This window comes from Macrosteles quadrilineatus, unplaced genomic scaffold, assembly GCF_028750875.1.
Source record: "Macrosteles quadrilineatus isolate MER2022 unplaced genomic scaffold, UCM_ALF_1.0 Scaffold_5__1_contigs__length_97177068, whole genome shotgun sequence".
Taxonomy (NCBI): domain Eukaryota; kingdom Metazoa; phylum Arthropoda; class Insecta; order Hemiptera; family Cicadellidae; genus Macrosteles; species Macrosteles quadrilineatus.
This window is the reverse complement of record NW_026542598.1, coordinates 81,733,655-81,750,376: the sequence shown is the minus strand read 5'-3', so window position 1 is coordinate 81,750,376 and position 16,722 is coordinate 81,733,655. Positions and strand designations below refer to the sequence as shown.

The 16,722-nt window shown below is 38.8% G+C and overlaps 1 protein-coding gene across 1 annotated transcript in view; it reads left to right on the top strand.

Moving 5' to 3' along the window:
* The window catches only part of LOC128995722 (uncharacterized), a 34,837-nt gene extending 18,522 nt beyond the window's left edge, over positions 1-16,315 (top strand). Inside the window, exons 14-36 of the mRNA XM_054420740.1 lie at positions 21-172; positions 205-307; positions 371-504; positions 844-1,004; positions 1,530-1,713; positions 2,202-2,292; positions 2,983-3,096; positions 4,296-4,529; positions 4,875-5,119; positions 5,361-5,471; positions 5,525-5,608; positions 5,772-5,882; positions 6,046-6,156; positions 6,320-6,430; positions 6,594-6,704; positions 6,868-7,041; positions 7,165-7,573; positions 8,798-9,015; positions 9,908-10,197; positions 12,982-13,113; positions 14,196-14,331; positions 14,780-14,971; positions 15,696-16,315. Of these exons, the coding sequence (XP_054276715.1) occupies positions 21-172; positions 205-307; positions 371-504; positions 844-1,004; positions 1,530-1,713; positions 2,202-2,292; positions 2,983-3,096; positions 4,296-4,529; positions 4,875-5,119; positions 5,361-5,471; positions 5,525-5,608; positions 5,772-5,882; positions 6,046-6,156; positions 6,320-6,430; positions 6,594-6,704; positions 6,868-7,041; positions 7,165-7,573; positions 8,798-9,015; positions 9,908-10,197; positions 12,982-13,113; positions 14,196-14,331; positions 14,780-14,912 (3,549 nt within the window). The 3' untranslated portion in view covers positions 14,913-14,971; positions 15,696-16,315. The remainder of the gene's footprint in view (positions 1-20; positions 173-204; positions 308-370; positions 505-843; positions 1,005-1,529; positions 1,714-2,201; positions 2,293-2,982; positions 3,097-4,295; positions 4,530-4,874; positions 5,120-5,360; positions 5,472-5,524; positions 5,609-5,771; positions 5,883-6,045; positions 6,157-6,319; positions 6,431-6,593; positions 6,705-6,867; positions 7,042-7,164; positions 7,574-8,797; positions 9,016-9,907; positions 10,198-12,981; positions 13,114-14,195; positions 14,332-14,779; positions 14,972-15,695) is intronic.
* The last annotated feature ends 407 nt before the right edge of the window (positions 16,316-16,722 follow it).

Here is a 16,722-nt window from a genome sequence, read left to right as displayed (position 1 = left end):
ACTGTTGTAAGTATTTGTAGTTGAAGCTACCTCACCAGGGACAGCTGCGGCTGTTGTTTGCCAACCCCACAGTCCAGACATACAGGTTCCACTCTGGGCTGGGAGGTGACATCAGTGTACATGAGGTCATGGCAGAGAGTCGGCTGTGCTTCACCTTCCCTCAGCAACTGTTGTAAGTATTTGTAGTTGAAGTTACCTCACCAGGGACAGCTGCGGCTGTTGTTTGCCAACCCCACAGTCCAGACGTACAGGTTCCACTCTGGGCTGGGAGGTGACATCAGTGTACATGAGGTCATGGCAGAGAGTCGTCTGTGCTTCACCTTCCCTCAGCAACTGTTGTAAGTATTTGTAGTTGAAGTTACCTCACCAGGGACAGCTGCGGCTGTTGTTTGCCAACCCCACAGTCCAGACATACAGGTTCCACTCTGGGCTGGGAGGTGACATCAGTGTACATGAGGTCATGGCAGAGAGTCGGCTGTGCTTCACCTTCCCTCAGCAACTGTTGTAAGTATTTGATCAGGAATTCCCATATTGTTTTTGTAAGCATAACAGAGCACCACCAGCCTGCTAGGCTTTAGGTGAACTGGAAATAATTGTGGTGGTGAATCAGACTGTGGTTGTTGAATGCATCCGCTTATGGGTTTGCTATGACTACTGCCACTCACTTGTGTGTACCTTTTAATCCAACATCCACTACCTCAGCCTGCAATGCCGCTGAAATATCCAATATCGCTGCCGATTATAGTGACAGTATGCAGATGTGGCTATAAAAATCTCTGAATATCAATATCTAGTGGACTTGCTGTTTTATCTTAATTGACAGATACTGTGTTTGTTTGTCAGAGCTGTGTGGATCCAAGAGGAGAAGGAGTTGCTACAAGAGGTGGCTGGTATGGGAGAGTTGGTAGAGCCTTGGCACTCCAAGCAGGTTCAACTGCTGGACAGACATCTCCATCTGTTACATCTTTACTCCCAGGCTAGTGAAAACCTCGCTGCGCACAAAGGTAATGCCTTGTTATTTTTTTGTAGTTCTAAGTACATAAACACTCAATTTTTGTTATAGACTGGGTAGCTGTGTGGTTAGGTAAATATAGTGCTTGCAAATATCACAAGGTCGCAGGTTCGATCCTGAGAAAAACCATTAACTTTTTCATTTTTTGTAAGTGAACAAAGACAAGAGTCAAGTTCTGTTAACTGCTGTAATTGTGTTCGCTCGGCCTGAAGATGGCCAACTGTTAATGTGGTCGAAACGTCGGTAGTTTCTGTATATAGCCCAGTTACGTGGTCGAAGACCAAGATTGTGTAAACATGAGGGACAACCGTGGAAGCCTATCTATGAAGTGAACGAAGACATTTACTTCTTGTAACCATGATAATCTTAGTTAAACGTTAAGGTTAAACTTTACCAACCATTGATGTGCTTAAAATATACCTGTTAATTTTGTTCTTTATTTTGTCATTGTCTGGAAAACTGTTTCACAAATTTTACCAACAGCACAATTGAAGAAAATGTTATCTGATTTGTGCAGGAGGCTTCTTCAAGCCAAGCTCTCGCAAGAACGACCGTTCTCTGGAGTTTGCGCCGGTGAACCTCCACCTGCAGAGAATGTGGGTGCAGAACGATACGCTGAAGAAGTGCGACTTCTACGATGTTGTTACTGTCGGTGCTTTCACTGCTCACTCGCACAAGAATAAGAATGGAGGACTTATCAAGTCAGTATAACGTTTGGAATGGTTGTTTATGAGTATGTAGTATACAAACTAACTGTATCTTACTTCTTATACTTTTTATGAGGTTGAAATGAAAACAAAATTGTAAATACTTAAGGATGAGAAAGGTTTTTGACCACTATTTTATTTTATTACATTAAAGTTGTTCGTTATAAGCTATTTTTCAGATTTTAATTTTAGATTTGAGTTCAAACACCATCAAAATTTGTATCTACCTTGATTAACCTCAATAATTGATGTTGAAGATCTTGATAGCAGTTGTATTAATAGTCAAAGGTAGTAAACATTACTGTACCATATTGTATGTTTTATTGAAGCTGATTTGTCAGAAGTTAAATACTTGGGTTTTTTTCTATGTAAGGTTCAATATATTTTTAAAATTAAGGAAGAAGGTATAGAAACACATTCAACTCACACTCTGAAAAACTAACCTTAAATTAAGTTCTGCTAATAATTAGAATTGTTTACAGGTTACTACAGCAGATAAAAGAATCACCAATGAGAAGCCACAACTCTTCCCCGGGTATTGACAAAATCACTGTTGCGTCCGATGCAATCCAGGTTTGTCCTAGATGCTTTAAACTTCTTTTAACTTAATACAATAAGTAGCCTTCCCAATACCAATAGCATATACTTATAATGTGTTCAACGTGTGCTTTCCTGTGATTTTTTGTATAAAATACTACACATGACTGATATCTGGCCTTAGTAAAATCCCGCATTTAACAGATATGATGGACCCACATTAAATGCATATTTTACAGACAAACCTCCAATTTACCTACGGTGCCAAATCAAATACCTAATATAAAGCTAAACCTGCAACTTTTAAAATAGTTTATTTTGGCATACTGATTAAAAATACAATAAAACTAGACGTTCTATCCCCATGTTAAAGTTGTCGCTAGTTTTAAAATCAAAATCGAAGTTGATGTTAGCCACCGACAGCTTGTGCTGATTTAAATTACTTCTGTTGAATCCACAATAGTTTTTTACCAATTCAAAGTGTTGGATCGACTTATTATGTGCTATAGCAACTGTTGTGACTCATCAACTATGTCAGCAACAAAAAAATTAGATAGAAAATTTGAATTTTAGACACTAGCACATTCTGTGACTGGCTTAAACAACTATGTTCTTTTTTAATACAAAATTGGTGACAGCTGGTCCATATGGATGAGTTGTCTAAATTACACTTACCAACAGTGGTTTAACTCTTGTCAGTTTACAAGTGAAGGTTTTTTCTTACAGGCCATCAAGCAGCTTCGCAGGGAGGTCGTGGAGGCCATGCGTTCTCTGATGAGGCTTGCTAAAGACAAACAAACACTTGGTATGCTGCCCATCTGCGAGGACATGATCTCTAAGGTACGACAATCTTTCTTTTTATGACTGATAAGAAATATTTTGATGTATCTTGTTAAAAACTCAAATGTTCATTATGTAAGCTGAAAATTTAGTTGAACCATGGTCATTTCATTCATGACGAGAAATCGTCGCTATCAACTCTTCCACCACATGCAATACAGTAGAACCCCTCATATCCGGCCACCACGGGACCAAGCCCCTGGCCGGATAAACCAACCTACTACAAAAATGAAAATGATTCATACCTATAATAATATTTAATCAAAACATGCTGTCAAAAGTATCATTTAAGTCTATTCTAGGATTATTTTTTGAAGAATTAACATGTTTGTACAAATAAAAAAAATTATTTGTAGGCTAAAGTTGTTAAAAAAACCTGAAATTAAGATTTCAGGTAACAAAAACTATTAAACAATGGAGGTAAAAGTTACATTAAATCAGCCTTGAAGATTTTTAGGACCTTAATAGTAAATACAATTCTACTCAACTTTCTTATCCTTTTTGTGAAATAAATACAAAGATTAATTTCCCAACTCCCAACTTTTTAGAGGTTAGGCCTAGTTCAACTGAGTTTAGTGACACAGTAAAATGTATTGAAACAAACAGATAAAAAGTTCAGATAAATAGTTTAGCTCAAACAAGTCGCAAAGACTAGTGCTTGCATCTAAACGTCTGTAAGCTTTGAGAAAAACATTTTGATATTGGCTTCCTGGAAGTGGCCGGATAAACAGAGGACCGGAAAAACCAAGGCCGGATATCAGGGGTTCTATTGTAGCTCTGTGACTAAACCAAACGACAAAACCAATTGCTACTTGACTATTGTGTATATTTAAAAAATATATTTATCAGCAAATTGTATGCAGCAGATAAGTATGTTGATAATCATGTCTTTCACAAAATCCTATATTAAATATCAATAGGAATACTTGAACCTGGTAAACCCCCTCAAAAATATTTTTACATTATTTCAACCAACAATATATTTATATTTCATATTTTACATTATATTTATATTTGTTGGTGAGGCCAAGTACCACTTGGGGTACAAATGGCCATGGGAGTAATTAAGTAAGTATTTCAACCAACGTGGGTACATAATAGTTACAAAAGGGGCTCTATGGTATACAACAGCCTCTGAATACCCCACTAAGCATTCCTCAGATTTTTACATGTTACTAACTAGATTTTCACATCTCTAGACTCGCACCCTGTTAACCCTGTGGGACCCAGGGCTGGTAGAAGAAGCTCTATCCTTTGTTGAGAAGCACAAGATGGGAGTGGTGTCTCTGGATGTGGTAGGATGCAACAATGGGATAGAAGAGAGTCTTACTCTCTCCCCCTTCCGTCGCATCACACAGCAGCTGAGTTTCAACGAGCTCAAGTCGCCCGATTATGACGAACTCATCACACCCGACAGCCCGAGGTGTCTCAAGGTTAGTAGAACAATTTGATTTTTCACAGTCACTTAGAGAATTTTTTACAAAAGAAGGTTTGAGTTGTAGATGGATATGTCTTCAGGTTTACTGGTTGACAGTTTTTTTGCTACAATTGCAGAGTAAAATAGCGCTTTAGACAGTGCAAATGTTTGGGTGTTTTCTCTGTTTTGTCAAGAAAGTATATCAACTGTATGCTTTCGGCTTCTTCAGTTTTGTGCTAGCCAAGTCTTTCATCGAAAAGCCAAATTCCAAAAACTATTGTTTACTGCTCGTGTCCGATTTGTCGACGTTTTCAATTTTTTATTGTCTTCTGTATTTATACAGATTTTTTTGTTTATTCAGGGTTTTTGGGGAGACTTGCATCCAAAGACATCAACACATAGAGAGCCGAGTGAGAATCAGTTTGTGATTTTCCCTGATGCTGAAGAGGATGTGGAAAAAGACGATAAGTCCATCGACGAAAACTCTAACGTAGCGAATCTGGAGATGAAACCTCTGGAGACTGAAGAAGAAGAAGAAGACGAGGAAGAAGATGATGGTAGTCTCCCATCAATGTCAAGTGGAAATGACTGTGATGTGGGAAAAAGGTTAGTAGATAAAGTGCTACATTCCTTATCAAAACTTCTTGTAGACGCATCTTACAAAAAATCTATGGGGAAGTGATGTACTCCCAGCTATGCATTGTCACACTTTGATTTGTGTGAAATGACTGTTAGATGTTCTAGTTGAAGTATGGGTTTCCTTACTCTCCCTATCAACCATAGCCCAAGGGAATTATATTACTTTATTTCCTTGTAGAAACCAGTGTTATAGACACCCATGTTGCAGGTTCCTAGACACCCATGTGATGAGTAGCTCTCCATCTGCCAACTACTACAAGCCTACAGATGAGCCTGAACCTTGGGATCTGACACAGCTCAACATAGAAGCCAGTGTTATGTATGTTATAGACACCCATGTTGCAGGTTCCTAGACACCCATGTGATGAGTAGCTCTCCATCTGCCAACTACTACAAGCCTGCAGATGAGCCTGAACCTTGGGATCTGACACAGCTCAACATAGAAGCCAGTGTTATGTATGTTATAGACACCCATGTTGCAGGTTCCTAGACACCCATGTGATGAGTAGTTCTCCATCTGCCAACTACTACAAGCCTACAGATGAGCCTGAACCTTGGGATCTGACACAGCTCAACATAGAAGCCAGTGTTATGTATGTTATAGACACCCATGTTGCAGGTTCCTAGACACCCATGTGATGAGTAGTTCTCCATCTGCCAACTACTACAAGCCTACAGATGAGCCTGAACCTTGGGATCTGACACAGCTCAACATAGAAGCCAGTGTTATGTATGTTATAGACACCCATGTTGCAGGTTCCTAGACACCCATGTGATGAGTAGCTCTCCATCTGCCAACTACTACAAGCCTACAGATGAGCCTGAACCTTGGGATCTGACACAGCTCAACATAGAAGCCAGTGTTATGTATGTTATAGACACCCATGTTGCAGGTTCCTAGACACCCATGTGATGAGTAGTTCTCCATCTGCCAACTACTACAAGCCTACAGATGAGCCTGAACCTTGGGATCTGACACAGCTCAACATAGAAGCCAGTGTTATGTATGTTATAGACACCCATGTTGCAGGTTCCTAGACACCCATGTGATGAGTAGCTCTCCATCTGCTAACTACTACAAGCCTACAGATGAGCCTGAACCTTGGGATCTGACACAGCTCAACATAGAAGCCAGTGTTATGTATGTTATAGACACCCATGTTGTAGGTTCCTAGACACCCATGTGATGAGTAGTTCTCCATCTGCCAACTACTACAAGCCTACAGATGAGCCTGAACCTTGGGATCTGACACAGCTCAACATAGAAGCCAGTGTTATGTATGTTATAGACACCCATGTTGCAGGTTCCTAGACACCCATGTGATGAGTAGCTCTCCATCTGCTAACTACTACAAGCCTACAGATGAGCCTGAACCTTGGGATCTGACACAGCTCAACATAGAAGCCAGTGTTATGTATGTTATAGACACCCATGTTGCAGGTTCCTAGACACCCATGTGATGAGTAGCTCTCCATCTGCCAACTACTACAAGCCTACAGATGAGCCTGAACCTTGGGATCTGACACAGCTCAACATAGAAGCCAGTGTTATGTATGTTATAGACACCCATGTTGCAGGTTCCTAGACACCCATGTGATGAGTAGTTCTCCATCTGCCAACTACTACAAGCCTACAGATGAGCCTGAACCTTGGGATCTGACACAGCTCAACATAGAAACCAGTGTTATGTATGTTATAGACACCCATGTTGCAGGTTCCTAGACACCCATGTGATGAGTAGCTCTCCATCTGCTAACTACTACAAGCCTACAGATGAACCTGAACCTTGGGATCTGACACAGCTCAACATAGAAGCCAGTGTTATGTGCCTTGTCAGCAAAGTCAAGTTTCTATGTGGAAGGTGTGGATCACCAGCTGTTAGGCTCAGGTGAGAAATTGTAGTGATCTCACAAAAACTAAAATTCAACAGTCAATTCAGTCGTTCAAATTTTAATGATGGCTTGAACTTTGTTGCATATGCAGCAATTTTCATCTAGGTTATTTCTTGCAGGAATCAGAGGGGGATGGGCCGCTCCAAGAGTTTCCGCAGCGAACTCTCAGCACAACAAGAAGTGGTTACATCTCAGCCGACTAGTGTAGGAGTGAACGGTAACGGTGCAATTGTGAACCAACCGAGGACTAATGGTCCGAAACGGACTAACAGTGACGATGCGCTCAACAAAGCCGTGGACTGTGCAAACATTGTGCGCAACAAGTTTACCGAAGGACTGGACTTTGCGACTATCACGGACTGGACAACAGAACTGCGACCAAGCATGAGGAAGCTGCGGCAAGCCATGGACGGTCTGCTGAAGACCGCGCGGCTAACGCACAGTGTGTTCCGCGTACAGGAGGACCGAAGGACTGCACAGAAGGCTTGTAACGTTCGGTACAGGCGGCATGTCTGCTTCTCTCAGGCAGTAAGTAGAATATGTATTTTTTTGAAATTAATAAGCTTAAAAAAACACCTGGAATAATTAGTAGGGCTGTTATTCGATGTTTTACAGCTCAAGGTAAATTATATTCAATCGTTCCTATTTGGGTCCAAGACATATTAAATTTTGTATTGCATAGTCAATACACTTTGGACAGATCTGTAAGAAACTTAGCTTTTCATGTGTACTTTCAAATATTATCAGTCTTGTTAGAGGGATACCTCAGCTACTACGGTGATGATACTGACTGTGAAATGTTTGTTACAGTTGTCTGCCCTGGTGACTGCACTGATGGCCAAGCTGTGGTGTCAGAAGCCTGACCCAGTGTTTTTGCTGATCCTGAGCACTGTAGGGCCACTGGTGTCGTTTGAGGGACTCCTCAGCTACTACGGTGATGATACTGACAGTGAGATGTTTGTTACAGTTGACTACCCTGGTGACTGCACTGATGGCCAAGCTGTGGTGTCAGAAGCCTGACCCAGTGTTTTTGCTGATCCTGAGCACTGTAGGACCACTGGTGTAGTTTGAGGGACTCCTCAGCTACTACGGTGATGATACTGACAGTGAGATGTTTGTTACAGTTGACTACTCTGGTGACTGCACTGATGGCCAAGCTGTGGTGTCAGAAGCCTGACCCAGTGTTTTTGCTGATCCTGAGCACTGTAGGACCACTGGTGTAGTTTGAGGGACTCCTCAGCTACTACGGTGATGATACTGACAGTGAGATGTTTGTTACAGTTGACTACCCTGGTGACTGCACTGATGGCCAAGCTGTGGTGTCAGAAGCCTGACCCAGTGTTTTTGCTGATCCTGAGCACTGTAGGACCACTGGTGTAGTTTGAGGGACTCCTCAGCTACTACGGTGATGATACTGACAGTGAGATGTTTGTTACAGTTGACTACTCTGGTGACTGCACTGATGGCCAAGCTGTGGTGTCAGAAGCCTGACCCAGTGTTTTTGCTGATCCTGAGCACTGTAGGACCACTGGTGTAGTTTGAGGGACTCCTCAGCTACTACGGTGATGATACTGACTGTGAAATGTTTGTTACAGTTGACTGCCTTGGTGACTGCACTGATGGCCAAGCTGTGGTGTCAGAAGCCTGACCCAGTGTTTTTGCTGATCCTGAGCACTGTAGGGCCCTTGGTGTCGTTTGAGGGACTCCTCAGCTACTACGGTGATGATACTGACAGTGAGATGTTTGTTACAGTTGACTGCCTTGGTGACTGCACTGATGGCCAAGCTGTGGTGTCAGAAGCCTGACCCAGTGTTTTTGCTGATCCTGAGCACTGTAGGACCACTGGTGTCGTTTGAGGGACTCCTCAGTTACTACGGTGATGAGATCGATATGTGGGGGGACATGGTTGTGGCTGTGGAGGATCTACAGACTGTCTCCTTCACCATCACACGCTGTCCGCCCAACACTAGGTAATGGTTACAGTGAAACGTCAATCTTTAGGGCTGTAATCAATTCCTAGTTAAAAGTAGAAAGGGTCCTAAGGCCATGTGTTTTAAAGGCCAAGAACATTACTAGCCGCTATAAGTATCAATTGCCATATATTAATTAAAAGTATAGAAGTATATAAATAAGAATATTTATTTTTATATTTTAATGGAAAGGCTAAATTTTATATTTCAATTGGCTTGTTAGGTATTTTTTGTAAAGAAACTGAGTTTAACTAGCTTACCTGAAAAATTAGTGGTCAGGGTGTAATAGTCGCAAAGATCACAAATCACAACGCTGAGGAGTAGTTTGAAGAGCGTCTTGACTCTAATTTTCTCAGGTTAGCTAGCTGAACTATTCATTTAAAAAAAAACAAAAAAAACCAACATTTACTTTAGTGTCCCACTAGGGCCAGGAGAACAGTTGAAGCCTGCATGGCAATAAACAGGTTTCCACTGTTTTAAGTGATGCTAATAACTTAAAACCTATCTCCCATAAGACCTTTACTTTACGTCGAACATGGAATTGGAGTATAATTGGGGTTTAGATAGTGAGATTTTTGGTGAATCAAACACAAAAATGCATTGATTTGTTACCTAAGAAATATGTCCAGGTATAAAAAGTAGACAAATGTATGAGAATTGCAAGAACTTTATTTTCCTGTAAATTGTAATTTAAGCAAAAAAGATCCCTTGAACAGTGAGAGTTGGTGTTGCTCAGTGAGGAATAACAGTTTCTTAAATTCAAGAAAGTAAAATAAGTGTTAAATACTAGAAAATATTTCCTTTAAAAATACTAACCTCAAAAAGATTTTCCTCTTTAAAATTTACTAAGAACAGTTTGGTATTAGCATTACAACCGTATTGTTCCACCCAGGCAAGATCAGGTGGTGCCCAAGGTAGCCAAGTCTGGATCGTCGCTGAGTGTGATGCTTCCGGTACCAGACTCTGTACATTCTCTCCTTCCCCTCTCCTCTCCCCCCACCACTTCTGTTACTTTCCACGTCACCCCGGTGTTCTTCAACATTGGCATCAACGAGATGGCCACCCTTGCGGAGAGTCTAGGGGCGACCAAGCCGCAAGAGAGAAGCAACGTGGACAACTTCGACAGACTCAATCAGTACTACCATCGGTTTAGGAAGCTCAACGTGCCTAGTGACAAAAGAGGTTAGTTTTTGTTACATTTGTGTTGCTAGTTCGTTTTACCATATTTAATGGTTAGGTTAAATTTGGTAAGAAGTTAAGGTATACGTTTGGACGACTCAAAAAAAGCTTTACTTACTATGAGTGGACTGACTGTTTGTTTCAGTGACCTGAAACTGGTATTTACTTATGTAAATGGACAAAATTTACTTTCTGTAAAAAATAACATTGTTTATTTTATAACTGGCTATATTAGTTAGTCAAAGTTCACTGACAAAAAGTTAGTGTTAAGGGTTCAATGTCAGTCGCTACCCAGGTTGAGTACGGTATACCGCAGGGCTCGGTCCTGGGCCCATTCCTATTTTTGGTTATGGTTAACGACTTGCCTGATAATGTCTCTGCTAGTACTGTCATGTTTGCTGATGATGCGACCTTTTTTAGAAGCGAGAAAAATGTTAATGACCTTTGTTGCACCATGAATGAAGTAGTTCTTAAAGAGGCAGCTGAATGGTATGCAGCTAACAAATTTCTCCTTAACTTGAATAAGACACAGAATATAACTTTCTCTCTAGACGTAAGAGCACCGAAAGAGGCAGATGATGACAGTAGCGTTAAACTTTTAGGTGTCCATCTTGATCCTAAGTTAGTTTGGGATACTCATGTTACTAAGGTTTGTTCAAAGCTGTCCAAAGTTGTTCACATGTTGCGTCGCCTTAGATTTAGCCTACCTAGTCATTACTTAAGATCTTGTTATTTTGCTTTTTTTCATAGTGTTTTGCTCTATGCTATTTTGTACTGGGGCAATAGTTCAAAAATAAGTGAAGTTTTAGTGATCCAGAAAAAGGCTGTGAGGATTTTATTTAATGTAGACCCTGATGAGCACTGTAGGCCCTTGTTCAAACAAGCCAAGATTTTAACTGTGATAAATGTATATATTTTTGTGTGTTTATGTTATGTTAAGAAGAATTTAGATAACCTCACTTTGTCAAACCAAATCCACAACCATTTCACAAGATCTAGTCATCATATTTATAGGCAACATTGTAGGTTAAGTAAAACCCTCAAGTCTTTCAATGTTCTTAGTATTAATTTGTTTAACAAACTGCCTCATAGCGCAAAAGAAGTTAGTAATAGTAAATTTGAGAGAGTTTTGTCAGATTGGTTAGTGGAAAACCCCATGTATAGTGTTAACGAGTTCTTGAAAATGACTTTCAACGATTCAATGTTACCATTCTGTGTTAAGGTCTAGGCCTATACATCTGTTTATTTTTAAGTAGGCTAAGATATTGTAAAAATGTGACTTTGCCCATTGCATGTACATGTTTAACGGCAATAAACGATTCTTATTCTTATTCTTATTAGTAGTTTTTTAGCTTTTATTTAATGAAATTAGTGCCACGCGTGCAGGTGACCATGATGATTTTCCCATAATCGCGGGAGATGTTCGCGATTTTGCCACAGTGGGTGATGTTAAAAATGTCCCCTGATAGTGCGAGATGCGATTGCGGGGAAGTGAATTAATGGGCAGGTGCTGTTCTGGTTATTTTGGCGTAAGGCTGCAAGTATCCTAAAAAATCCCCCACTTCATTGCAGCTAGTGATGTAAAATACCCGGGTATTTAAAACTCGGGGTAAATACCCTGGGTATTTACCCGGGTAAGTACCCAAAATCCATAAATACCCGGGTATTTTGGGTATTTATTAAATCGATTGAAATTCATTTATATTTACCCCTTAATATGTTATTGTTATCATTACATGATTAATAAAGGATAGTCTATAACACCTTTTACTTCAAGCTTTGCTAGTAGGCTTCCTTTTATTTAATGATTTAGCACTTTTTTTTATTATAAATAAGCATGGGGTTTCGTGTCTTAAATCGAGTAACATCAGTTATATTTAACTTACTAAAAAATAGTAGCCTATATTAAAAAAGGCTGTAGCTATTTCAATTTTTATCATTTTATAAATTTATAACCAATTAAATAACATAAACAAAATTATTTTGATTTATAAATATCCAGGAATTGTTGAAAGATTTATTGTGCTATAGATTCAAATGTTTTGTACCACAAGTTTATGAAATTAGTTTTTTTATTTTGATACCATTAATACCAACAAAAGATCTAGAACAAAAATATTATTAAATCCTGCCATCCTACAGATTGAATTTTAATTATTTTCTTAAGTTGTTTACACATAGGCCACTACTAGGTTACATTTTCCTGTCTTTCTAAATAATTATTATTACTTTACAATTTATTTTTCTTCACTTCCAATAAAATAAATTCATCTATCTAGCATAGAAATTAAAAAATCACAAGTAGTCAGGACCAGTGCAACCATGGGACCAGGGTATTTATGCCGATTATGCTTTATGCTCAGACCTGGGTATTTATGGCGATTATACCGAGAAGTAAAATGCTAGTAGTGACCATATGAAATTTTGTTCAACACATTTTATCATCATTTTACTATCCTTTCAGGGTAATAATTGCAAAAAAACATCTCAATCTTCTCTAACTTTAATAAAAATTATAAATACCCAGTTTTTGGGTATTTACCCAGGCCTGGGGTAAATACCCAATTTATATTTACCTACCCACTGCGTATTTACCCGGCCCACATCACTAATTGCAGCACTAATCAGAACACTGATTACAACACAAATAGTTCACATTTTCCACTTGTGTTCAGGAAGGATACATGTAAGAAATGAGTTTTATAACAAGGTTAAGAAGTTAAAAAGTAACGATTCAATTTTGAACTTTGCTTCAAAGAAAGCTAGTAAATGTGTGTATGTTTGTAGGGATGGTGCTCAGTGGTCCTCGGTACAGCTTGGAACACCTCGTGGAACAACTTAAGTCCTCCGTGTTGGTCTCCAGGAGCAAGAATGTGGAGATCCTGCATCTCTCCTCCAGGATATGTCGCAGGATGAAAGGTATGTCTGGAGACTTCTGTAGTGTTGTGTCTGTGGCCATTGGTGGAACTAGATGTTTTATTTCCATGTATTAGTCCAGGGTTCCTACGGACCTGGAAAGTCAGGGAAGGCCAGGGAAACAGGTATAGGGTCAGAGAAGGTCAGGGAAAGTTTTTAAATAAGGCTGCAAGTCAGAGAAAAACTTTTAAAAAAATGTTAGCCTAAGTCAGGGAAGTTTACTATAAACTTCTATAGATCGTGTTAAATTTTTGGATGATTAAACTTAGTTATATTGAGGTGAGATAGTCAAGTCGCTGAAAAGATTACCAAGTTCTGAAAAATTTGTATGTAATTTTTATTACCATTTTTGTTGTTTTATTTAGAGCTGTAAGTATTTAGAATTTGATTTCTTATTTGGTGTTTTATTAATAAATATCCCCGCCACAGCAACCCTCAGATTAAGCAAATTTCCATTTGCCTGGCTGGATTTCTAAAATATTCATTTAAAATTATTTCCTATTCAAATAAGATTAATTTAGATTTATCATGCTATCTAAAAAAAACTCAACGTTAGATCGTAACAAGACCAGGATTTGGACCGTTCCCTTACAAAAAATGTTAAAAAATTATCATGGTATGGATATACAGAAATAAAATGCAGAACTAGTTGGAGCAAACTTTTTTTGAGAGAAGGCAACCAATTATAATTGTTAGCTTAGGTTGTGAGTTTAAACATCTTAATCCCCTCCCCCTCAAAGTCTCTAAAAATAAACTGAAATTTATTTTAGATCGTAACAAGACCAGGATTTAGACCGTTCCCTTACAAAAAATGTTAAAAAATTATCATGGCATGGATATACAGAAATAAAATGCAGAACTAGTTGGAGCAAACTTTTTTTGAGAGAAGGCAACCAATTTTAATTGTTAGCTTAGGTTGTGAGTTTAAACATCTTAATCCCCTCCCCCTCAAAGTCTCTAAAATAAACTGAAATTCATTTTGATCAACTGGTAGAGAATGTAAGTTTGTTGAGTATGGTAAGTTTGTGTGCTCTGCAATGTGTGTCTGTTATCTAGACATATCTGTATGCTATATGTTGTTGCAGGACTGAGATTCACAAGCTGTAAGAGTGCCAAGGATCGGACTGGTATGTCTGTGACATTGGAGCAATGCAACATTCTACGCTCAGAGTACGATCTAGCAGAGCATGAGTTCTTAAGAGCACTGGACTGCATGAGGAGGTGGGTTAGATTCTGCATTAATATCACTAAGAAATGTGTTTCATACACTTCCTGAACTGACAGTAACACAAAAATTACTCCTACCATAGAACACTTCTTAATCGGCCACCACGAGACCGAGCCCCTGAACAGATAAACCGGATAAACCAACCAATTATAAAAACGATAATTTGTACACTAATTACATTTGGAGTTTTTTTTAGGTAACTTCACATACAGTATCATTGAAATTAGAAAATTTATTTATTTTAAAAATAATAGGTAACTGACATTAAAATCTCTCAACATTTTCTAAATGCATTATAGGACCTCTAATTTATTGTATTTTTGAGGGGAAAACCCTTGAAATATTGATGCAACCACTTTTGGTCCTCCTGATATGGACATAGCTTCTTATAAAGCCAGACATGATTCGATATTCACTCTAGTCTTTGTGTAATTGTTGCAGCGAGGGCTGTCGTAGGGAGAACACCTACAAGAACGTAGGAGTGCGCAAGTACGCCTTCAACAGTCTGCAGATCCTGACGTTGCCGAGGCTGTATCGTCCACCCGCTGGCACCTTCGGCTCGGCCCAGTCGTAGTCCCCTCCAGGTCTGCGTCCTCGACACTGTCTCGTAGCTGGCTAGTCCACCAGGCACAAGTAAGGGAGAGAGAATGTATAAAAAAAACATAAAACTGCTGAAATTCATGAAAAAGGATGGGAAAGGAATGGTGGGCCTACAAAAAGGAGACATCAGATCTGCAAACTGGTAGAATTTTTGTCTGGTGATGGACCAATAAAGAAACATCTTGGGACTATAGCGACTGATCAATACAGATTTTCTACAATGAAGGTAGAAAGGAACCAACACTTGTGGCTGAGTTATTTAGTCCTATCCTAGAAAAGGTTTAAATTCATTTCAAAAAGCTACTATGAGACCAAATGAAACATGAAAGTTGTGTGTTCAACAGCTGTAAGGAAGTCTGATGGAATAATATATAAGTCGATGGGTGCTGTAAAAGGTATAAAGGTTGAAGTAGCAAGGAGTAGCTGTATACAATCACCCCACCACAAACGCAAAGGAAACGTAATAATCACTGAAAAGTTGAGGTAGACATTCTTCATGTGAAAAGTTCACTTTTAAAATACAGTAGACTCAATATTATTTACGATAATGAGTGGTTGAGTGATTGTGGATAATCAAAATTGTGGATAATGCAAACCTAATCTAATATGCCTTAAAAATCTTAAAATTTAATGTGGTTAGTCCACTCGTGGATTTTAGGAAGTATACTGTAATTTATTTATGCCATTTTTTAAGGTTCTACTGTGTTTTCACCGTACAAGATTGCGAAAGTAGATTAAAACGTAATAAATGTTTTAGGTCTTTGGATGGAAGCACCTCTAAGTTGACACGCACCGACATCGGTGCAAGACTGATCCTGTTTTCATCTCAACTTACTTCAGGCATCACACTGAATACTCATGTTCTCCACTGAATATTCAATATTCAATATTGGTAAATTGCTTTGTGTAGTCAATACCAAAAAAACTGGGATATTCAATGTACAAGAGATGGAATTCTTCACTATGAATTTTATCCGTTGTTTAGTTTCATACTCTTATGATATTTTATTCTCTTACGAGTATTGCTATACTCAATTCCACGTTTAATGTGCAGTACAGAGCGAGAAAGCAGATAGTCATTGGAAACATCATCCTTGTCGTCATGCAAGTTGTGTCAGCGTCCACACGATCCTCAAAGGCTTAAGGTAGATTTTACCTCTTTCTTCAACTTAATGGTTTTTGATGGATCATATTTTGACTTAATGACTTGGATTTTGACTTAGTTTTTGCCGAAATCAGTTGTGAAAATTTGTAAGTAAAAAAGTAATAAGCAAAGAAGCGTTTTTAGTTCTCATGGTTTTAGGACGAATAGTATCGTTGAGGCTGCCATTTCGAGTTCATGGGCCTTGGACGCTCTGTATTAGCTGAACATGGAATGAATGCATATTTTCAACACTCTCTTAAGAAATGCAATTATTAAAATATGTCAGGGGGGCCATTTTGTTACTTAAACAAAAACATGTTATTGTGTTGTTTAAGCATAGTGGGATCACAACATTTACAATTAGAAAAACGTTTCTTTCTATGTATAAAACTGTTGTTTGTTGTAGTATTGCTTGATTTTTTTTATTAAGTCACACGGAAAATTTTCTTCTCTTTTTCAAATAAGTACCTTTGATTTGAAAGGAATTTGACTGAGTTTTTAGTCAAAAACAGGTAAATAAAATTTGAATTCAAAAAGTTAAGGATGTAGTAAAGAAACACGCTAAAAGCCAAAGGTATTTGTAAACCTAGAACTGGAGGCCCGACAAACTCTTAAACAAAACAATTAATTATTATATAAA